The 22,314-nt window shown below is 55.1% G+C and overlaps 6 protein-coding genes across 6 annotated transcripts; 3 read left to right on the top strand and 3 right to left on the bottom strand.

Moving 5' to 3' along the window:
* Positions 1-1,142: 1,142 nt before the first annotated feature.
* Positions 1,143-1,877, top strand: ACO1O0_003022 (uncharacterized protein; the record flags this gene model as incomplete). The annotated part of the gene is made up of 2 exons (XM_083192482.1): positions 1,143-1,257; positions 1,345-1,877. The coding sequence occupies 2 exons, from the start codon at positions 1,143-1,145 to the stop codon at positions 1,875-1,877; spliced, it is 648 nt and encodes a 215-aa protein (XP_083051539.1).
* A 4,183-nt stretch (positions 1,878-6,060) lies between these two features.
* RGA2 (uncharacterized protein) lies at positions 6,061-9,892 on the top strand (the record flags this gene model as incomplete). Its single annotated transcript, XM_083192481.1, has 6 exons — positions 6,061-6,141; positions 6,201-6,231; positions 6,420-7,682; positions 7,742-9,499; positions 9,555-9,688; positions 9,746-9,892. 6 exons carry the CDS (start codon positions 6,061-6,063, stop codon positions 9,890-9,892), a joined length of 3,414 nt encoding a protein of 1,137 aa, XP_083051538.1.
* Positions 9,893-10,674: 782 nt separating this feature from the next.
* Positions 10,675-14,104, bottom strand: STU1 (clasp N terminal-domain-containing protein; the record flags this gene model as incomplete). The annotated part of the gene is made up of 4 exons (XM_083192480.1): positions 10,675-12,448; positions 12,499-13,407; positions 13,464-13,582; positions 13,637-14,104. The coding sequence occupies 4 exons, from the start codon at positions 14,102-14,104 to the stop codon at positions 10,675-10,677; spliced, it is 3,270 nt and encodes a 1,089-aa protein (XP_083051537.1).
* A 960-nt stretch (positions 14,105-15,064) lies between these two features.
* On the top strand, positions 15,065-15,895 carry ACO1O0_003019 (basic secretory family protein; the record flags this gene model as incomplete). Its single annotated transcript, XM_083192479.1, has 1 exon — positions 15,065-15,895. The coding sequence occupies one exon, from the start codon at positions 15,065-15,067 to the stop codon at positions 15,893-15,895; it is 831 nt and encodes a 276-aa protein (XP_083051536.1).
* Positions 15,896-16,156: 261 nt separating this feature from the next.
* ACO1O0_003018 (uncharacterized protein) lies at positions 16,157-17,269 on the bottom strand (the record flags this gene model as incomplete). Its single annotated transcript, XM_083192478.1, has 1 exon — positions 16,157-17,269. The coding sequence occupies one exon, from the start codon at positions 17,267-17,269 to the stop codon at positions 16,157-16,159; it is 1,113 nt and encodes a 370-aa protein (XP_083051535.1).
* A 1,665-nt stretch (positions 17,270-18,934) lies between these two features.
* ACO1O0_003017 (uncharacterized protein) lies at positions 18,935-19,234 on the bottom strand (the record flags this gene model as incomplete). Its single annotated transcript, XM_083192477.1, has 2 exons — positions 18,935-19,016; positions 19,092-19,234. 2 exons carry the CDS (start codon positions 19,232-19,234, stop codon positions 18,935-18,937), a joined length of 225 nt encoding a protein of 74 aa, XP_083051534.1.
* Between the last annotated feature and the right edge of the window lie 3,080 nt (positions 19,235-22,314).

The raw sequence follows: 22,314 nt of genomic DNA, 5'->3' as shown, positions 1-22,314 counted from the left end.
GGTGAGGACACTGAGGAGCCAGAACCACAGCGAAGCTGCGGTCCTGAGGGGATGGGGAGCCTTTGGCAATCATGAACACTGGTAAGAGGTGGCGCCCGGATGATTCCTAACGGGTAGACGCCTTTTGTCTGTTGGTCATCTGGGAGCTGGCAGTAAGGTTGGGTGGCGCCTGGCGGCGCTGGAGCCAGTGGGAGCCAGTAGGTGGGCGATGTCGGCGCCTGTGATTGATCCGCGTGCAGGGGTTTAGATGGTGGATTTAGCTGAGACCAAAAGTACAGTATACACGAGTGTATTGGTAAGGCCAGGCCTAGTATGTAGTAGCATGCGACAATCAATCCAAAGAAAACAAAGCTGGGGAAAGAGAGAGTCTCTCCGGAGATCATGAGGGCGGTGAAGTGAGGACGGAACAAAAGTCCATGAATGGATTAGGTCGCATTGATAAGGTCCCTGAAGCGGAGTGATACGGTGGCACGACATCGTTATGCCGTCATTGGTGCCACCAACTTGCACCACTTTGCACCTAAACGACCCTGAACAACAGTGCTGCCACTGCAGCACCCCGTCCCCCAGGGATCCAATTGCTCCACTGGATCCTCAGACTCCCCAGGTTGACCCTCTGTATCCGTACTCGTAGCGCTGCAGCTGCGGTGGCTTCAAGTTGATCACACGCTCATGCATGCATGCCCATCACTTGTTTCCCATGCCTTTATTAGCAGACTAGCCGTCGTCCGTAATGCTTGGCTCTGCACTGACATCTGGTGACATCCGGTGCACATGAGTCGTTCATGTCTGTATGCCTTACCTTCGTACTACAAATGATGGTAGTTGCGTTGCTGCCCAGTACTAACGCCAATCCGGCAGAAGCGGTAACAGCGCGCAATTAATTGCGGGCAGAAACAATGCATTCCACTTTCAGTGCCGAGTTTAGCAATTGAAACCACCAGGCTGCTATTTTCTCTATCATTTGGTAACAGTGACCGGCGTTGTAAGGTGAATGAAAAGACCATGTTCAGGAATCTGGGTGGCTCACCGGGCCGCTGCTGCATAGGTACTCGTAGATACTCCGTACAGATGAACTGGCGCTCGTCGAAAATTTGAGCGCGGCTCTCATCCCCAAACTCTTCACATCACCCACCCGCAAAATGGCACCCAAACGCCCCTTAGAAGGCTCTGCATCGGGCTCGGAGGCAAAGAAGCCTCGTAAAGGCTTCAGAGTAGGGCCCGACAATTTACCAGATGGGCCGTGGCGTCGCAAAGGTGAGTGACCTGTTGAGGTGCACCTCGTGCGCCGACATGAATATTTTCTTCCTTGGCCCCCCGTCTGCTTACACATCAACTGCGCAGTCACCAAGATTAAGCAGGACTTGATTCACAAGGCCAAGCTCAAGAAGCAGTACGCCAAGATCAAGGCTCAGGAGCAAGCCAAGAACAAGAAGCCCAACAAGCCGCAGGAACAAGAGTCGGCAGAACGTCAAGGCAGCCCGGGAAGTGACTCTGACGGACAGGAGGGTGAAAGCCTGCACCCCACCCGCCAACTCATGCTCAAGGACGAGGAGGCGGCCCAGACCGGTGTAGGAGTAGAAACCCCTAGCGATGACAAGTCTGCTAGGGGTCCTAGCGACGGCGAGCGCCGCCGGACGCGCCGCCCGGGGTACTACGACAAGCAGCTCCAGAAGGCCGAGCAGCGACGCGAAGAGGCCCAGGCCCAGGCGCAGGAGGCCCAGCGCCGGAGGGAGGAGCGCGAGAGGAGGATCGCTGAGCGGGAGCGCTACCGCCGGGCCATGGCCAAGACGAGGGGTCCGGATGGCAAGAAGAAGCTCGGCCGCGAGAGCACCATTCTGCTGGACAAGGTCAAGAAGCTTATGAACGAGAGCTGAGTGGGGGGCATGTGATGCTTCGCCGGCTAGGGTCCAGGTCTAATAGTATAACATGGTTTGGCGTTTTGGGATTAAAAACAAAAGAGAGAGGGTCAACATGAAAAAGCTATGCTCATAATTCGCGAGAGGGCATCTGAAGGTGTGCCAAGGCCAAGGCGAGGGATACCTACCATCTAACGTCCTAGAAAAAATTTGCCTATAGAGGGCCATGGTTTGGATTATTGGTAATAGTCCTTATTTCAATATTATCAGCACACATCTCGGAATCCTGTAGTACTGCGAGTCTAGGAGAAGAGTATCGCATGGGTGCCCTAAGTAGGATGCAATGCAGCTGAAAAATCCAATAGTCTCATGTTGAATTCTCTCACATGCTCATCTTCACCATGCAGGAATTGTCTCTAGACAACTCAGCCTTCATCAGGCCTTGAAGTAGCCATGGGATAAAGAGTTGAAACCATACGAAGACATGTGCTCGTACCCCTTGTATCACAGCGTTCCAGGTTCTTGCTGCTGTATACATCAGTATTACGATCAGACCGGCACAATATCAAGCTCAGTTCACAATTGTCAGGGCCTGTACAAAGTACTGGCTATCTATCCACATGGTTTCCATGCCGCCTTTATGTCAAAGTGGTGAGACATCTAACATGTACTACGTACGAAGTACTGCTAGCACAAGTAAGCCCGCAGATACTCGGCTCTCTGCCCCGAAGTTACGCGGCATACATTGTCTCTGAAAGTGTGGATCTCAATATGGCCTGCATGTGACTCCACGTTATAATACGTATCAAAAGCTTGTTACCAGGTACTACGAGTATACTAGTATGTATTATGATGCGAGCAGCAGGTCGCAGAGTCCTCGCCGTGTACTCATATGCAGGGCTTCAGTGGTGTTTCAAGCCTCTTGTTCCAGCCGTATCATGCTAAGACTAAATGGCGAGGTCTGGATACTGCTACGACTCGTAGGTATGTAATATCTAATATACGTACGGAGCACTCCGTATGTTTAAAGCGCCGCTGGGAGGGTACGCAACAGTTTCCTAGAGCTTCTTCCATCGATCTGCTGACCGCCTCGACAGAGTGGCCAAGAATTCATCTCTACGAAAAAGTAATTGATGAAATCATGAAACATCTTCCGGGGTTCTTGGGTCCTGTGAGCGCCACAACATTTCATATGACGATAGCATAACCAGGTCGATGCAAATACACGTGTCGTGCTTCGTACAACACGGTCAATTCCCGATCCCGAGTCTTCATGCTTGTTGTACATCTACTCGTAGCTTTGTGTTAGGAAGGGAACCAAATCGGTGCATCCCTTCAGTTCGAGGACCGTGGCACGGGAATTATTGCTCGTCATTTGCCACATGTCGCTTCTGCCAGGATAGCTCGCTGATGCACAGGTTTCATTGAACTAGGCTGAGGACCACGACAATTGTTGATGAATATTAAAACGGCTATCCGTACTTCGCACAGCGAACAGTCTCCAATATCTTTGAGCACAGTCTCTGACTGCGCGAGATCCGGAGGCTGGGAAAGTTGGCAGTCGGGAAAAAAAAGATGTGAAACTTGTTGGCCCCCTGGGAGGGCGGGTGAAACAGTGGCCTGGTCTAGCTCTGTCGGAGGTGAAGAACCAGATCTGGGCACCTCTGCTTCAGTGCTTCCTCGCTTAGATAGGAAGTGTCAAGACACTTGGCATCGCGGCTGTTTCATGATTCATCTCCCTCTACCCCAGTATGTGTTTCGGACAGGGGCTGGCGACGAAGAATCCGTGATTTTGCATATTAGAGGGCTTACATATTACTTCGTACGGAGTACATACTATCCGTGCCAATGTAAGTGTATTATCGCAACACTTGTGCGTATGATGAAAATGTTTCGACAAGAAAAGAAGGTTAATACATAACAAGTATCTATAGGATGTAGTAAAAAAGGCGACTTTCTGTATCGCAGCGTTCGAGGTCTCGAGCCCTGGCCGTGTCAAGGGGGTCGATTGCTGGATCCAATTCGTCAGATCTTTGATGGTCACTTTGGGCGGCTCTATCTGAAGACCCCTTCCTGGAACAGGCCATCGTGTAGCACATACGTAGCCACGTCGACTTCGTGCAGTAAATGCATCGCCGAGGGATTTTTTAAAATCAACTTGAGCAATTATCTCCAGAGGCCAATAATGATGCGCTGTCGTAAAACTTCGGATGCCAAGGCCGCTCTACTCATACGCAGCAGAAAGGATGCGAGGAACTTAATACATGACATCAGCGCGCGATAACTGTGTTTGCGCCTGGCTAGCATAGGATGACGGTGGAACTGCACAAAGACGCGGGAACTTTGGGGACGTGTTACAGAATCGCAGGCGGCGAAACTAGGTCTTGCGGCAGGTATTCACATACTGCTAGTACTTCCGGCTTAAAGATTGAGAGGCTACGTAGTACTATTATGTAGAAACAAAGACAGCAAGGGGGAAAGGGAGCTTTGATGATGGCGTTTCGCGTTTCGCCTGACGGCTAACATGCAACGCGAAGTTCAGGACGGAAATAACGACCAAGCTTCATCTTTCAAGCTCCCGGCCTCGTGATGGCAATGATGCGTAACTGCAACTCTGGCCCCATCTGACACCTGCCGCAGTTTGCAATTCTTCAGTGCGGCCAACAACTGCGATATTAAGGTAGGTACGAATAGTAACTTCGTACCAACCTCTGCGACATCTGGAAACTCCCATGTCGAAACTTGAATCTACAAGGGACGTGCTCTGCGCTGTTGTCGGTACAAGGGGGGTCGTCTCCACTCGGGCTGGCGCATGGAAACCAAGGTCCACTACGAGCAGTGGAGCACCCCTGGACGATGCTGTGTGCACTTGGCGCTGCACAAGACACCGCCGCCAGAGACCTGACGTGAACCACCGATGAACCTCCCAGCATTCCACGTTGGCTGCGCGGCACCGCTGAGCCTGGAATTAAGGGGCCGCTACGGAAAACGGGCGGCGGGTAAACGAGCTGGAGCGTGGAGGCTGGCGCTCATCAAACGGGTGGCAAAGTTACTGCTTCTGTGGCTTTCCTCAAGGAACAACGACAACGGGCTGCTTGTCTGGGGTTGTAGGTGCAAGCTGAAGGCGTGAGGTGTCATCCTGCATCAAATCCATCCCCATGTCCACGACCTTTGGTATCCGACAGGCCAGTTTGCGAACCCCATGCACGGCTATATGCGATTGCTGTGTCCAGACTGTTCCAATGTTGAGGCGAATTTACGCCAGAGACTTGGGTTATTGTCAGTTGTCCACATAATTACGACGCCTGGGACGTTTACGAGCTCTGGCTGGCGTAGCAAGAATACGGGTAGGCACTGGCGTTTCCAGGCTGGGACGGTTAGGTGAAGTACGTCGGTGCAAAGTACAGGAGCCCAGGGCCTGACCACGGTTCACTGGCATTACCACCATCAGACACCACTAACAGCTGGAGCACCACCACCACCTCCTCATCCCCCTCCTTCTTCTCTAGCCAATGATGCCGCCTTTCTCCTGATTTGACGCACCACCTCTTTGCCGTCCCGAGGACCGGATTCACTGTACCCGTCACTGCGTGAAATTGAATGTATTCGGCTCTCAAGCGCCACGTTGTTGGGCGCCGCCCTTGGCTTTCCCCTGGAGCGCGTGTCCTGCGTACTACATAGTATCTGTACTAGCACTCACTCCTCGTAGGTATTCGTAGTTTCGTACCACTTTGATTTGCATCCCCCCCCCCCCCCCCCGCTAGGCCAAGAACACGACAACCCCCTGGCGGTATGGAGAGTGGGTGGTCCCCCCCAGCTTGCGCCAATCCCCCGTCGAGCCCATCCCCAGCACCCAAGATTGCCTACTCCTCCGTCGGTCCAACCCTCCCATCGTCTGTTCGTGCTCCCCGTCCTGTACCATCATCCATTGTTTTGCGCCGCTTTGTATCCAGCCGGCGAGCCGCCGTCGTCTTTTGCTTTTTGACGACCCCATTGCTCCCAGCGACGCCACCCGGGGACCTAATGAAAACCCAGACGGCCGGATAGCTGCCGATCCTTTCCACAGCGACATCGCTTCCTTGCCTGGGAGGGCCTCCGTAAACCGACGACGGCCGCCGAACTACCCCCCGCGATAGACGTTCTCTCGATTGCTTGGACCCTGGACCTTGGCTCGCCGCGCTGAGCGCGACAATCGCCCGCCATGGCCACCATCATTGACGAGTACCTCGACAGCCAGTCGATCGACAACGAAGATGTCTTCCCTTGTAAGGGCTGCGGAGAGGTATGCTCGTGGCACCATATCTTGCGAGGGGTTTTCGAGCCGGATGCTGACAAGACTAGATCCTCGAGGAAGGCAAAGCATTCGAACTTGGTACGTTATGTCCCTATCCCGTTGCTCTATCCACATGCTTCTCTTCCCCTCCTCTATCGCAGACGGAGCTCTTACTGGGCCGCCTAATCGGCGCCGAAGAGGGTACCTGCTTTGCGACGCCAGACAAAAGCATATGTTCGGTCTTCGGGATCGCAACTTGAGCATACGCTGACAGTCATATCTTATAGCCGGTAACCGATGGCATCTCGATTGTTTCCGCTGCAACACTTGTGGCACCCTCCTCGACTCCGATGCCAACCTCCTCCTCCTCGGCGACGGATCGCTTATCTGCAACAACTGTACCTACAGCTGTAGTGCTTGCGGCAACAAGATTGAGGATCTGGCTATTCTCACGGGCGACCAAGCGTTCTGCTCCACCTGTTTCCGATGCCGCAACTGCAAGCGCAAGATCGATAACCTCCGATATGCCCGGACCTCCCAAGGCATCTTCTGTATGGGCTGTCACGAGACCTTAATGGCTCGAAGAAGAAAGAAATCCAAAGCTGCCGCTGCAGCGAAAACCAGAGACAAAGATCACTCACCAATGATCACCGAAAAGTCACTGCCCGCGCTGCCTCCGAACGTGATACCCAATAATGCCTTTTCCAACGATCGAGTCGACCCCGACTCCGATACCCCGACCGAGGTCTCCCCTCGTCCTATGCAGGGACACAAGCATACCGAGTCGTCATCCAGGGGCAGCTCCCGACCCGCGCGGTCTCCTGAGCGACAATCCAAGCCCGAAGCCTCGGGTCTCTCTTCGCACCCATATAGGCCCCGCCGCAGCTCGACAATGATGAGCAACGACACAGCCGGAGAAGATGGATTCTTCATCCCTGTTGCCCTAGACCCGAGCCCGGGGCCAAGCTCGAATTCTCGGTCTGGCTCCGGGACTGCTGGGGACGCTTCTAAGAAGAAGGACTACTTCGGTGGTGCCCCCAAGTCTTCATTTTCCGAAAAACGTAGCGACTCACAGTCGTCGACGCCGCACATTGCTTTCCAGGACAAGGGCCGTCAGTATTCGTCTGACTACAGTACTTCTCAGGCAGGCTCACTGAGGCGGAATCTATCGAAGATGTCGAGGCAAGATGATCCATCGCCGTCGAGTGAGGATAAGCCTCTTAGAGCACCCCCCAGACCCAAACGTGGTTCGGAAGATTTCAAGCTGCAAGAAGCTCCCAAGAGCCGAAGGCCAGGGCCCTCGTCAAATGGAAGCTCTCCGTATGATAGTGCAACTGGAACTCCTGGGCCCGGTGGAAGAGATGCCGTCCCCTTGTCGGAAACCCGAAAGACGAACGAGAATATTCTCCCACGGAGATCCCAGGACGCGAGGAGACATGACCAGGAGGATTCGAGACAATCTCTTGACTCGGGCTCCCGGTCTGGAGCCCGGCCACCGAACAGTAAGGCAATCACTAGAAAGGAGCTGCCCACGAATTCTTCCAAGAATGGTGAGCGACCACACCTAATCAGATTTGAGTATCTTATTTGCTAATGTTATCATGGATAGTCTCGACGAACGATGCAACCCACGCGACCCATGCAAGCCGGCCTAGTTTGTCAGAGCAGAAGCCGACGGGAAGCTATATGCATCCTCGGTCAGCTCCAGCACCTCCCGACGGCCAGGAGGACAACGGAGAGCCCAAGCATTCGCCCAAACTCCCTAGGTGGAGCAGTGGGGGCGATTTCAGCATGGATGAAGATATGGCTAGAATCCTGGGTACTGATGAGGGCTCATCATCTATCCTAAAGCGAGCTTCGAACATGGTCAGGCATGGCCGGACAAATAGTGTTGAGTCAGCAGCCCAGATGACTCCGAGGCGCGCCAGCCACGCGCGAAGCATCAGCGAGACGACCCGTACAACCGCCTCTCCGCACTGGCAGAGGGGCGCTCCGGTGGATGAGCGCAATGGCAGGACTCCTGACATCACGAGCCCAATCTCGCTGTCGTCTGGGGACGACCCTGCCCTTCTGAAGCGTCAGCTAAGGACCTCTGAGATGCGAGTCGCCGAGCTCGAGAGACAGTTCAACACGGAGAATGATCTCAAGAATCTTAACAGGAGGCTAATTGAGAAACGAAAGACTGTTTCGGTGCTCGACACACAAGCCGAGATCATGATCCAGGAGTTGGAAGTTTTGGCCGGATACGTGGAAAAAGCCAAGGAGTCCAAAACTCCCATTGACCATCGTGAACTCGAGGACTCGGCCATCAAGGAACTTGTTCAGAAACTAGAAAATGTCAAGCTTTCCATGTCGGAAAGCATCGAGCAGCTTCATGAGGAGCGCGACCAGCTGTTGGAGGAGAAGAACCAAGCGATGGCAGACAGAGATCGCGCTCTCATGGAGTTTGAGCAGCTGTCGTCCAAGAACGCACAGTTGGCCGACATGAACAACGATCTCACCCATCAGCTTCAGGAGCGCTTCAAGAACAACTCGGGCGAGGGCAAGTCGCTCAATGGCCTGGGCATTTACGACGGCAAGGGTGCCACCGCCTCCGCCATCAACCTGGAAACGTCTAGCACGACCACTGGCCCAACGTTGGTGGCTGCTGATGATGATCCCATTGTCGAGGCTGGCCCGACAGTGGTACAGGTTCGGAAGGGCCAGGTCAAGAAATTCAACTGGAAGAAGGGCTCCAAAGGTCTGGCCCAGAACGTGGCCAAGGGAGTTAACAGGGCCGTTGTCGCCTTCCAACAGAACGACCGTGGAGAGCGGGTTCCCACCACAATATCCGGGGGCGATATCGGCATGCCTTACAATACCACAGTGACCGCTGTTGAGGCACCTGCGTTCCAGACGCCTAGCAACCCCCAGTACACCCAGTACAACCAGTACAACCCGCAGACCAAACAGGTCGAGACCCGGCAAGGATTTGGCTTCTTCAGCAAGAAGCACAACATGCCCAAGTCGCAGTCAGCCAGCACCATGTCGACTCCCGTCCCCGCTGCTGACGCAGCCACGACCTTGTTTGGCTCAGATCTGACGGAGCGAGCCGAGTTTGAGCGCAGGCAAATACCCAGCGTTGTGACCCGCTGTATCGAAGAGGTCGAGCTGAGGGGTATGGACCAGGAGGGCATCTATCGAAAGACGGGCGGCAACTCGCAGGTCAACATGATCAAGGAAGGATTCGACAAGAACGAGAACTTTGACATTTCCGACCCCGATCTTGACATTACCGCCGTCACCAGTGTTCTGAAGCAGTACTTCAGAAAGCTGCCCATTCCCTTGCTGAACTTTGAGGTCTATGACAGAGTCCTCGAGTCCACTAGTAAGTAATCGTGGGGTTTCCGAAGCGAGTACAAAGTAGTATTAACCAGACATAGGCATTGTTGATGAGACAGAGCGCTGCGCCCACCTGCGCAAGACGTTCTTGTCCATGCCCCAGAGCCACCGTGATTGCCTCGAGTTCCTCATGTTCCACCTGGACCGAGTTGCGCAGCGTCAGAGCGAGAACTTGGTAAGCATGGAAACACAACCTGTATTTGAGACCAACCGCTAACTCCAAAACCCCCAGATGACACCCAAGAACCTGGCGGTTGTTTTTGCTCCGACCATCATGTTCGATCGCAGCATCGAGCGTGAGATGACCGACATGCATGCGAAGAACCTCGCAGTGCAGTTCATCATTGAGAACAGCCGGACCATCTTTGCCGACGCATAAAGCAGCTGAAGATGTTCATCGCTTTTACATCGCCGTATATCCCCCGCGATCTTGCCGCCCCAGACGCGATAAGGAGCGAGTGAGGCAACAAAAATAAAGAGAGGGAGAGAAAGAGAGACGCCTGCCCAATGCTATATTTCACCTTTTAGCGCCCTCCCCACGTGGATGGTGTTCGGTATTCCATTTCTCACGACCTGGATGGGATGCGTCGATTTTAGAACTACTATCCGTCTCGACTTTAAAAGAGCATGCCGTTACTTCGTCTTGTCCAGCCCTTTTCTCTTTCAACATTGCGACCATCTCGTTTGCGTGGAGACTTTTCCCTGATTCGTTTTTTTTCCTGTTCATTGCTGTGGAGTTTGATTTGGCTTGCTAGTGAGAGCAAAAATGGAGGCGATACTTCATTTCTGATGGTTTTTTTTTCTTGGGCTTATGCCGCTCTATCCCTGCGGTTGGTTTTCGTTTCGCGTGTTGAGCGAGAGGAGAGGGATAGAGGGGGTGGGAGCATGATAACATCACCTATATTACATTGCGTCAATAGGAACAGATGAGGCTCCTGTTGGTGCTACACGTTTTCACACTGACGTGATGTGTCGTGATCTACCCACCACTTTCGCTATCTGACAAACAAGTTGACGCAGGTTTTATGAAGCGAATACTGGGGTATAAATTACAAGAATCTAAATGTCTATCCGTACTCAATGACCAGCGAAATCACACCAACGGCTCAGCAAAATCGACACCCTCCCTTTTTCCTTTTCCATGTAGCACTAGGGCGTATTTCACGCGGCTGCGACCCCCTGCTCACGTTGTCTCTTGACGATGTAGTAGGTGATGAGGCTCTTGGGGTCATCCTTAATACACTTCAGAGAGTCCCAGAAGCGCTGCTCGCCTATGCGCGCATGCAGCGCAACGCACAACTGCACTGCATCCATTCGGACGCCCGAGTCAGCCGACTCGATGCAGCGCTCTGCCAGGGCAACAAGCTGTGCCAGCTCGCCGTCTGCAAGAGCCGTCTGTTCACGCTTATCGAGCAGGGTCTTCAAAATATGCAGGCCCATGCTAAGGGCTCGGCATCCTTCAGTAGTTGTGTCGGTGCAGTCCTGCAGGCTCCGTCCGAGGACGACGACGATCTCGGTGGCGTCACCTAGCGAAACTAGCTCATCCGACAGGAGCTCGAGGCCACTAACAATATGAGCCCGGTTGTCATAGGCGCTTCGGGTTTGCAGCAGAGACTCGAGACACTTGAAGACATGAGGTTGGAAGCTATCGCGCTCTCTCTTGAGAAGTAGCTTAATGGTCGTGAGGATCTGCGCCTTGATATCCTGAACCTTCTCCTGCGGGGTGCTGGAGAGCGGGTCCTCGAGGTATTGGAAGAGTCCTAGGAGAAGCGCCTCAAACTTGTCGTCGGGAAGGACCGTCTTGTTATCACGGAGAAGGCTCTGAAACTTCCTGAACCCATGCACCTCGAGGGACTTGGCCTTGATCTTGGTAATACCGCTATCCATCAGGCGGGAGTTCTGCCTCGACTTCTCCGGTGAATCAACAACGTCTTCAGTAGCAGCATATCCGTTGGTGCTCTGCAGGTTGGCGGCATCCTCGTTGACCGGCTTATCCTCTAGCACAGGGCCTGTAAAAGTCGGCTTGAGACTTTTTTCCTCTTCAACCACAGGGTCCTCGTATACCTTGAGAGGCTCCTCAGTGGGGGCTGGTGGTTGTGGTTGCGGATCGAATGTAATTTCGGGAATAGGGAGATTGGGGGATGACTGGATTTCCGCAGGAGGTTGGGAGGGCTCAGGATCTGATGGCCCTCCGGGCTGCAGCACTGGCTCGGGCAAGCTCTTCACAGTTGGAACCACAGGGGGTAGATCCCCATGGAATTTGGGGGGGCCACTGGGGGCATGAGCCGACTGGGTAGCCTTGAGCTTAGCTGGGCTTACTCGTGGTGATGCCGTAGACTTTGATCTCGCACCGGGCGAGCCAATATTGGATTCGCTTGCATGTGAGGCATGGCCAGGCCTAGGCCCCTGAGCTGTCCTTCTAGGCGTAGTCTGCTTGGGCACCCTAGGGGCCGGGGTCTTGGGCCTCGTACTTACTGGGCTGTCAGGCTCCAACGACGTTGGCTGATCGCGCACCGAGTACGGGCCAGCCGTAGCGGGGCGAGGAGCCATCTCAGGACGTCTCCTAGTCGGGCGCATAGGTGCCACCGACATGCCACTAGCATTGACGGAGATGGTCCCTGCCTCCGGGCGAGTTCTACTGCCCATAGGCTTCCCGGACGAGGCTCCAGGCCTGTGGTCGGACGACTCTGGGGCTTTGCGCACCGGTGAAATGTGAGCCATTGCGGAGCCGGGCCGGGCTGGAAGCTTCTTGGCTTCTAGAGTGGCCCTCTTCTGGGCCATCATAGTCTCCCGAAGGCTAGGCTTGGTGCTACTCATGGTGCTCTTTGAAAGACCAAGTCCCGGCCTCGGTGTTTCTCCCTTCTTGGGAGCGTTGGGGTTGTTGGGGTCCTTGTTAAGAAGCTTCTGGGCCGTGGGTTCCAAGTCTTCCTTGAGACTATTTAGAGTCAGTATAATATGTTTGCCAAAAAGCGAGGGGAGTCTTACGCATCGGCGCGTGCCGTCCAGATACCCCAGAAGGCCCAGAATGTTGATCTCATCTTCTCCCTGACAGCGGGATTGGCATCACCAAGGCCCTTCTTGATGCACTTTTCGATCAAATCGACGCCACCAGTATGCTCGACGTGATTCTTGTGACCGGCCTCCTTCTTTAGAATTATCTTTATCCAGCCCGTAGCATACGTCCGCGGTTGGACGTTCTTGTCCTGGCAGGCGCCCCAAATGTGCTGCATTAAGCGCTGGTTGTACGTGACCCGGCCGATAATGATCTCGACCGTTGTGTTGGCTTGCTGCGAGGCGATCTTCTTGGCGTTGGCGGACAGCTTGACAAACGTCTGCATCAGCAACTCCACAAGCGGGTCGATGCCTGGACCAAAAGTGATGGCAATGTCCTGTACAAGACCACAGCCTTCCTTGGACAAGCTTGTCCTCAGCGAATTAACAGCCTTGATGATGCCGTCAAGCATAGTGCGTAGGCCCGCCACGAAGGCGTCTGGGAAGTCGGACGGCACATTGCCGGCGTTGAGCTTGCGGAGGGTTCCGATGCTCTCTTCTCGCTTGAACCAGTTCTGTTCCGTCTCTTTGCCCTCAAACCACCACGCCATCCCCTTAAAGATGTCGTCGAGTTCGCGCTGGGTGTTGACGTACTGGGGCTCAATGTTCTCGGCTTTGACCTCCGGTGCGGGGGTGACGGGGCGGTCGCCTGCGGCAGAAGATACGCTGGCGCCGAGGGCAGGACGCGATGGTAGTGCGGAATGCGCTGCAGCTTCGGAAGGAGTTTCAGGGCGTGCGGCTCCCGGGCCCAGGGCCTTGATGATGGCCTGTTCGATGGCGGGTCGAACCTTGAAGTTCTTGAGCTGGCGTTTCAGGTCGGACTTTGCAGCGTTGGGTGCGTTCCTGTGGGAAGAGAACTCGTTAGCCTAGAGCGCGACGTAGTCTGGGGAGGCACTCACTTGAAAAGATCGATGACGGTGTTCTTGGCAGCATCCCGTACCATGCCGTCAGCATCCTCGAGCAGGTCCATAAGCAATGGGACGTAGCTCCGGAACTGAAGGCCGTGGTCCTTGTGCGCCTAGCCCCAGAAGTTAGCCCAAGGTTATTAAGGCCATGGACAGTCTCGACATACCTGAAGGAGCCAATGCATGGCGCCCTCCTTCGCCCTAGGATTCTTGGCCACCATGGCAGAGTTGCGGATCGAGCGCTCGACATCGGTAGGCGCAACGGCATAGAGAGTGTTGAGGGACGACAAAGCCGTGGAGCGGAGCTTCTCCTTCTGGTCACCCAGCTTTTCGATGATGATGGGCAGGGTCCTCGCGGCTTCCTTGATCAGCAGCTTGGGCTCCTGGCGCGAAAGTCTCGTGAGGAGATGATTGAGGGACGTGAAGCCGACGTTGACGAGGGCGGCATGCTGGGACGCGGAGGCGGCACGCAGGCCGTCGAAGAGCTGTGGCACGCAGGTATCGGGGACATTGTGCTGCTTGATTCCGGACTTGACGTTGGTGACAAACTGGACTTTGTTGTCAAGACTCGAGTCGCCGCGCAGGACGGTGACGAGGTCAGCGACCTGCGTCTCGGTGAGCTTGACGTCGGCCATGAACGATCTGTCAAAGACCACAAAGTGTCAGCGGGGTGTGTGCGTAGACGCGGGATGGCACGCGCTCGACGGCGCAAAGTTCAAGTGGCGTGAGGTTAGGGGGGTGCCATTCCCGAGTTGGCGCAAGGGGAGGAACGCACAGATGCAACGGGCTGAGCGCGTTGCTGCAACAAATCTTAGCAGGTCGAGGAGAAGAAACGGCGTGGTTCTTGTGGCGGGACTCTCATTTGGGAGATGTGAACGTTGGTGCTGCGCGGCTGCTGAGTGGACGATCGGGTGGTGTTGAGGTACGGGTAGAGTTGGGATCAATGCAAAACATCCATCGGTGCTCTGGAATCCGCCATGATCTGTCATCCATTGTTGATACCTGTGCCAGAGTGCCAGGTTGCCATAGCGGCGGTGCGGGGCCCGGCAGCTGCCCGAACCCACCTACTGATAGTAGGCTAGCAGCAACCCACTATCAGCACCTGTAATTGGGCAGCCACGGGGGAACCGCCCACTGCACCTAGTGACCTAGGCTGATCAACAGTGCCTGAGCACTCGGGGTCCAGGGGGGAGGCATGTAATAGAGGTGGGGCAGCAACGCTCTATCCACCACCTTATCCAGGTCTGCGGCTTTGATCCGATCAGTGAACCAAGACGACAGAAAATAAATTTCGGAGGGTACAGCGGCTTTATTTCTTGCCTTCTAGCTCAAGATCTTTTTCATGTACTACTTTATTATCCAGAGGATACCTTGAGTGCCCATTAAGGTTCTTATGGCAGCTTCAGCTCGGCTGAAAACACCTCTGCCGTGCGGTGCATGATGTAAACGAAGACCACCACGACTTCCCCGCCATCCCACCTTCAGGATGAGCTCCCTAAATCATCCACATTGTCCTATGCGCTGAAAGACCGTTATACACAGCCAGAGACTTTAAGAAACTATAGATAGTCTTCACCAGATACTACATTCAACCAATGGCCCTGCCCCCCAATACAACCCCAGCGCCCACCACGCTCCTCGTCCCCGTCATGTCCCCCGCCGTCCAGCCGCCACCACCAGACCCAAGGGACGGCAACGGGGATGACGACGACACCTTCGTGCTCCCCAAACTTCGCCTCGAGATCCGTGACCTCTCCGAGCCAGGGGCCTCCATCTTCCTCAGTGCCGTCCATGCCTCCGAGGTGCTCGCCAGCGCCGCCCGCAACGTCCTCCTGTGGCTCTACGCCTCACCCTCATGCCCAACCACCACCGTGCCCCCCACACGCTCCGTCACCCTCATCCTGCGCGACATGGACGGCGTCGCCTACACGACGGGCTCCGACCTCGACAGCGACCACAAGGAGGTCCACTTCTCCACGCGCTACATCGCCGGCATCAAGCCCGAGGCCCGCCGCACCGACGAGATCACGGGGGTCCTGACCCACGAGCTCGTCCACTGCTTCCAGTACAACGGCCAGGGTGACTGCCCCAGCGGGCTGATAGAGGGCATCGCCGACTGGGTCCGCCTGCGCTGCGGGCTCGCCCCGCCGCACTGGAAGCGTGAGGCGGGGGAGCGCTGGGATGCCGGGTACCAGAAGACGGCGTACTTCCTCGATTACCTCGAGGGCCGGTTCGGGGACGGCACTGTGCAGAGGCTGAACGAGAGTATGAGGATAGACCGCTATGGGGAGAAGACGACCTGGGATGCCTTGGTCGGGCGACCGGTCGACGATCTATGGTCCGAGTACACTGAGTCGCTCAAAGATGAGAAGACCGTGGTCGTCAACAGGCAAGACGCCGCCGAAGGAGCAAAGAGTGGTGAGTGATGTCGAAATTTTGATTATCGCCATAAACTTTGGGATATAGCAAGCGCACTGCTGAATAGATTTACCTATTTCCATTTCTTATAACCTCAGTAAACACTCCTTGACCCCGGAACACCATATTGCATTATACCCACCCATATAGTATTAAGGCAATCCCCAGCCCAAGTCCCTAGCGCCGTGCCGTGCTTAGAACGCAAACGAGTGGTCCAAATAGAGGAAATGAAAAGCTTGATCCAAAAAAAAAAATAACAGACGGGGGTATCATGCGCGAGCCGGCACTGGGCCATCCCTCTCGCTTACCACGCTCCCCACCTCAGACCAGCTAGCAGGCGTCTGGATGCCCTCGCTCTCGCTGATGCTCACGACGTCAAAAGACCTGTCCATCTCGCCCTCTCGGGGGGGCTGCATATCGTTGGCAACGTCCTCCCCGGAGCCGACCAGGGACACGGAGTCGGTGGGCGTGAGCTCCCCGTCGCTGGCGAGTTCGGGGTCGGACTGGGGCTCGGCAGGCAGCGACTCGGGGAGCGAATAGAATTCGGTGGTCGAGCTCTGGGCCCAGGCCTGGATAGAGGCGTAGGTCTCGCTGCGGTCGTCCTGGCCGGCCGTCATGTACTCGTACTGCTCGAGCTCGTCATGGTGGTCCACGGTGGCAGAGGACTCAGTCGGGGTAGCAATGCTTTCGATGTCGATGAGGGACGGCTCAGGAGTCTCGGCGACGGGAGTTCGGGGCTCTTCTGCATGGTCGACGGTGGTGGCGCTGTAAATGTCCGACATCATCTCGTCCTTGCCGGGAGCAATCTGGCTGGCGGCAACCTCGTCCAGGTCGTCGTCAATGTGGTGTTCGTCGGCGAAAGGGTTGGCGTACGAGGAACCCAAACTCCGAGCGCCTTCGCCGCGGTGCCGCAGACCGTCTTCCTTGCTCTTGAAATCAGCCCCGGTGTTGAAGACGTAAGTTCCTTTCTCAGCGTTCGCATCCTGGTGGAGGAAGTCGTCAAAGGTGCCCAACCGGTTGGTACTGGGGGGAGCCTCGAGCTTCTTTTTCTCTTCCTCGGCCTCCTTCTGCAGACGGACGCTGTTCCAGTAGAGAAGCTCCTCGCGTTGGCGGCGGCGGGACTCGTCGTCGGCATCAACGCCGGCCTCGGCACTGGACTGGAGGAAGCCATCGGCGTCCTCGGGGCGGTTGAAGAGGGGTTCACGATGGGACGGGTTGATGCCGTCGCCCATGGAGTGGAGGGCAAGGGCTATCCGGCGGCGGACATCGTCGGCATAGCGACGCAGCTCGGGGTTCTCGTAGAGGGCCATGGCCGTAGCGACAGCCATGGAGACAACGACGGTGGCGCCCGAGGCCAAGATGAGATGGTTCGGAGCTGGCATGTTGGTGGCGAGTGGACACTACGGCCCCAGACGACAAGATGGGATGAGCGACAGTGTTATGTGTTACGAGATCCCTGCTGAGGGAAGACCGAATAAAAAAGAAAATGAAACACGCAGAGCGGTATATGAAAGGAGTTAAATTGTCCCGTGATGACAGGTATTACTCCAAGTACTCGTAATGTTGGCGCAGGTGATGGCGTAGGCCTTGTTGCTTTTGGTGACGAAGGCAACGCGGGGCACTCCAACAACCTCGCCAAAGTCACCCGATAAGAGGTACGTACCACTTTTGACCACCCCAAACTGGAATGAACCAAGACTTGAGCACAGCCATGCATGGCAAAAGCCCCCCGTCAGGCTACATATCATTATCAACCAAACAGCCTTACGCTTCCAATGTTCCACTTCCACGTTCTACTACTAGAGTACTACGTAGGACATGGATGAGAGTGGCAATGGGAGTGGCGTCCGCCCGCACCAAGGACAACAAACCGAGCCTACAATAGTTACTAGCATTTATTTGATACACACTCCCTAGCCATGGTAGAAAAGGAAAACCATGGTCACCTTTTAGTAATGTCTATCGCCAAGTGTTATCAATTACCCTCGACTACAGCATTTGCTCACACAGTAAGTTCTAGCAACAGAATATTTGCTTCTGAGCGCCCTTTGAGTTTGCCGTGATGAGGGCGATTGAGGTAGGTATCGTGATCCCCCAAGGAATATAGATCTGGTTAGTAGTCTGTTGAGAGCGCCTCGGTATAGTGATGAGTGCGCCTGAATTGAGTAAGTGGAATATGAAAGAACGAATGCCAGTAGTAGGGAGGTACCAGCACATGCCCAAGTGACGAAAGCACATGGAGATTTCCGTGTGGCCCGTTCATTGGACCATGCGCGTCCGTTGACAACGTCGTTCCAGTGGCAAACGCAACGGCCGAGGTCGGCCAACGTTTAATAGTTTGTGAGCTCAGTAGGTTGAAGATTCGGATTGATACATAGTATCTCCGTGGTGCGTCCGTCGGTGGTGTCTCCAGAACGTCCCCAGAACGTCTCCACCATGCGCCGTGCGACCCGGTGGTGCCGGAATCAGGGTGGCCTCAACAAGTTGAGGCTGTCAGAGCGGGCAGAAACCCCAAGGCTAACCCAGAACACAAAGGACTAGAGTACGGAGTACCTGGTAAGGGAAAAAAATGTCGAAGTGCTAATAGTCCCTAGATTAGTACTCCGTAGTGTGAGCACATGCATAGGCAAGGCACACATAGTGAGAACAATTGTAGGTTCGTAATTCATCAGAACCGAGGAAGCAAGGTCGAAGCAGTCAGACCTGGTCCCCATCTAATATCCGGTATAGCAACAAGAAAAATGCATGCCAAGTTCTCCATCGCTAAAATGAGAAGACAAGAGCCGAAGCGCCCGGAGCACAAGCGAAGCCAGCAGGTACGTCACTCACGTGCAGCCAACAGCAGGTGAGCAGATTGTGCTGCTGCAGACTGGGATCGACGCGACGGGGACCTGCACCTGCTGGGGCGCTGTGCTCCACTTTTGATTTGAAGCAACGCCACGAGACTGAGACACCCGAAGTCCCACCGTCCACCCCTTTGACCACCAAAGACCATCTCGCATCGGTCTGATGGGTTTTTTAAAAAATGGTCTCTTGCGGTGGTCTCTTTAGGCGGACTTCTCGGTGGTGCTAGAAGCGCTGCTGTCGACAGAGTCGGTAGAGCTGGTGCGAGTACTCTTCATGCGCTCACTACAGACTTGTTAGTAGCTGTACTTGGACCGCCCGAGCGTTGACCACAACGGTTCTCGAGAGGAAGGAGCGTACTAGGCAGAACGGTCCTGCAGGGTGCAGGCCCAGGACTTTCCGCCCGTGGTGATGTGGAAGCGGATGCCCTTGTTCTCGCCGAAGGCGCCGGGGGTGGCGACGGCGGTGCTGGGGGCACTGCTGCTGGTCTCGCTCTCAGGCATGGTTGTGGTTGAGGTGTTGTGGGTGGGATGGGTTGGTGTAAGTGAAGAGGATGAAGAGGACCTGGGAGACGGACTTGTTGAAGTATGAAGGCAGGGTGAGATCGAGTGTGAAACGGACAATGGAAAGGGGATAGGGAAGATTAATATAGCGCGAGGTACGAAGTTACCTGATGGGCGCCGTCATGATAGCAGCGGTCCCGCCCTTGCCTGGGAGCCTGGGAGCCTTTGAGCCTTCGCGACCGCGAGGTGGCTCTGCTCCGTACTGTGCCCGAGAGTTGGCGACTCTGACGAGCTCCACAGACCACGAGCGTGCCAGTGTTGCCAGTGCGGGCTTCCCCACGACCCAGGGACGAGGCCCGTTTGGCAACCTCAACCTCTAACAAGGGCAAACTGGAGTGAGCCATTTTCTGGCCGTCCAATCGCCTGCGTAGCCCCAGATGCTACGGATAATCAATCAGGCATTTGTGTAATGGCAATGTCGGACATTTCCAGCCGACGCTCCCGCCCACCAATTTGACCGTTTTGACGCAAGAGAGTGGAATCTGGCAAGTGAAGTGGGAGAGCGTCTCGCAACCTCCCACCAGTGACACCCACACACACCCGGCGCACACGGCACCGCGCTGCCGTTCCCACGGGTCCGGATATTACCTGAAAACGCAACCCGAGCCCAGGGCTCCCTGTCAACCTCGCCTGTACGGCAAGTCACCCCGTACTTTTCGCCTAGCAGATTAAAAGTGCGCGCATATGCGGTGTGGGTGGCACTGTGGTGCAGACGGTGCGACTCTCCAACTGCCCTGCCCGTCTGCAGTGGGACTGACAAGCGAGCCCCAGGGCAAGACAGGCCAAGCCAAGGGCTCCTTCCCGAATCCCGCTCACCCAAAGCAGTGCGCCAAGGCTCAGCCAGGGGACCAAGGGGCTTCGAGAAGCGCTGCAGAAGGTTGGACCCCCAACCTTCCCTTGCACCTATTCAGTCATACAGTGCGGGCTGCACCACCCCACGATGGCTGGCTAGGAACTAATAAGGCAGCCAGCCAGGCATATGAAGGATCGTCCGCTTTTCCATCTTTTGACGTTGCACAGAGAATCGTCCGTCCTCACTGGACATCCATTCACTTCTAGCCTTGCCACTGCCACGGCACAGTGCACGGGTGCCATCATCTTCATCATCATCACCATTGTTGTCCACGAGTCAATCATCCGGGCGTAGCGGAAGCACCTCTCTCTCTCCCGCCTTCATCCCACGCGCCGCCCGAGACATGTTGCGGTCTAACACTCTAGACACCACGCCAAAACTCTGCAGGGGCTCTGCGGGCCTACGGAAGGATCATCAGAGTGGCGGAAGCTAAACCAGCGCCTGGAGTACGTGTCCGCACAAGCTGCCAGACTTCCAAGGTTGCTTTGACACCGATTCATGAGACTTGCTGCTCGGGCATCTCTCGGGGGGGCTGAACAAGACCTTGCCTAGGCCCTCTAGCTCGCTTCACTTTGACTGCCCTCCGCCAAGCCGCCGCCGCCGCCGCCGTCGCCATGATGATCCGTTGAAGCGTTGATATCCCCCAGCTTCTTCCTTCACACCCTCGATGAGCAGCTTCTCAACCTCACAACTCGTCTGGCCATGACGTCAACGCCGCCCTGCAGCTCGAGCCTCAACATTGTCCCATCCCAGAAATCCCTCGGTCAATCCGTTTCGTTTCATCTTGTGCAACTTGTCGTGTTTCTGCCTAGCGGCCAGATATTATAGGCGCGGCGCCAAACGGCGAGCGACGGCGCCGACGGGAAGGGAGAGAACAGCGAGTGGGCGTCCCTTAATGTTGTACCATCGTGAGTGGTTGGGTGCTCCCAACAGCAAGTTGACCCGATTTTCCCACCCCACAAATGCCCCAACTCCACGATTCGTTCTGCGGGATGTCCTTAAAGGCGCTTCATCGCTTACACACCGCATCTCATGCTCGCCCTGCAATTTGCTATGTAGACAATGCATGGGTCCACTGCCTCACATCCCACTCCCCCAACAAGTCAAGATGGACTAAATATGTAGTAATAGCGGCTCCCATCGGGTGTTGTAGGATTGGAGCCTCTGTGCTCCGATTCGATCCGTGGGGGAGATCGTGGAGTCCCCGCGCTGAACTGGGTTCCTGGTGGGATTGCTTGGAGCGGTGAATCCACCAGCAAAGATCGCCATAATTACCTAGGCAAAGCTGCTTCTTAAAAGGTATGCTGAGGTACATAGTAACTTGAAAAGTGCCGAGGCATAGCTTCCAGCTTTGCCTAATATATAAATGAGAACAACTTTTTCCGACCTGATCGGCGATTAGCTAGAGTTAATTTATATGGGAGCTTTTAAATAAGAAAGACGATTCCTTCGTAAGGCCTAAATAGGAAGGATTGATGCTATCGTGGTGGAAGGACGAGTGGAGCGAGGGTAGCCTCTCCGGCAAGGAGCCCCCGGAGGGCCCCCATAAATAAAGGTGGCGCTCGTAAATAAAGGCAACTATCTCAACTATCGCAGTCAGAGGCAGCTCTCGTAGTCAGAGGCATCAGAGGCAAGCCTCTTACGGATATAGCTTCGTTACACTATAGTTATCACGCCTGCTACGTTTTATGATCCAGGCTATATGATCACGCAGCTTTGCCTATCGCTTTGGTGGCGCATCATCGCCAACAACGCGGTCTAGTTACCTACATAATGGTGTATAACCAGACGTCACAGAGTATCCATGGGCCCACGGAGCAACCAGCCGCGCGATTGCCAAAGAGAAGCCGTATACCGATTGGCTATCACTAAGGAGTGCCCTGTCGGCAGGGCGTGATATTTGTGTCTGAGCTCATGTTGTTTGCGCCTGATATGTACTTGAGGAGCCCAACGTCACCGCCCATACTCTACAATACAATTTCATAAGCTAGGGCTATTAAGCATATTCAAGACTACCGGGCTATACTATGTGGTACGATTACTATACTGTTCCCCCCAATCCTCCCCCCTCCCCCCAAAACCCAACTTGCAAACGCCAAGATTGGGGGCTTGGCCGCTTGGCAGGCTGAACATGGCCAACTTTTGCCTAAACTTCCAAACTAACCTT

The sequence above is a fragment of the Amphichorda felina genome (genome assembly GCF_050947745.1).
Source record: "Amphichorda felina strain 45539 chromosome Unknown scaffold_3, whole genome shotgun sequence".
NCBI classification, from domain to species: Eukaryota; Fungi; Ascomycota; class Sordariomycetes; order Hypocreales; family Bionectriaceae; genus Amphichorda; species Amphichorda felina.
Note: the sequence above shows the minus strand (reverse complement) of the source record. Positions and strands in the feature narration are given on the sequence as shown.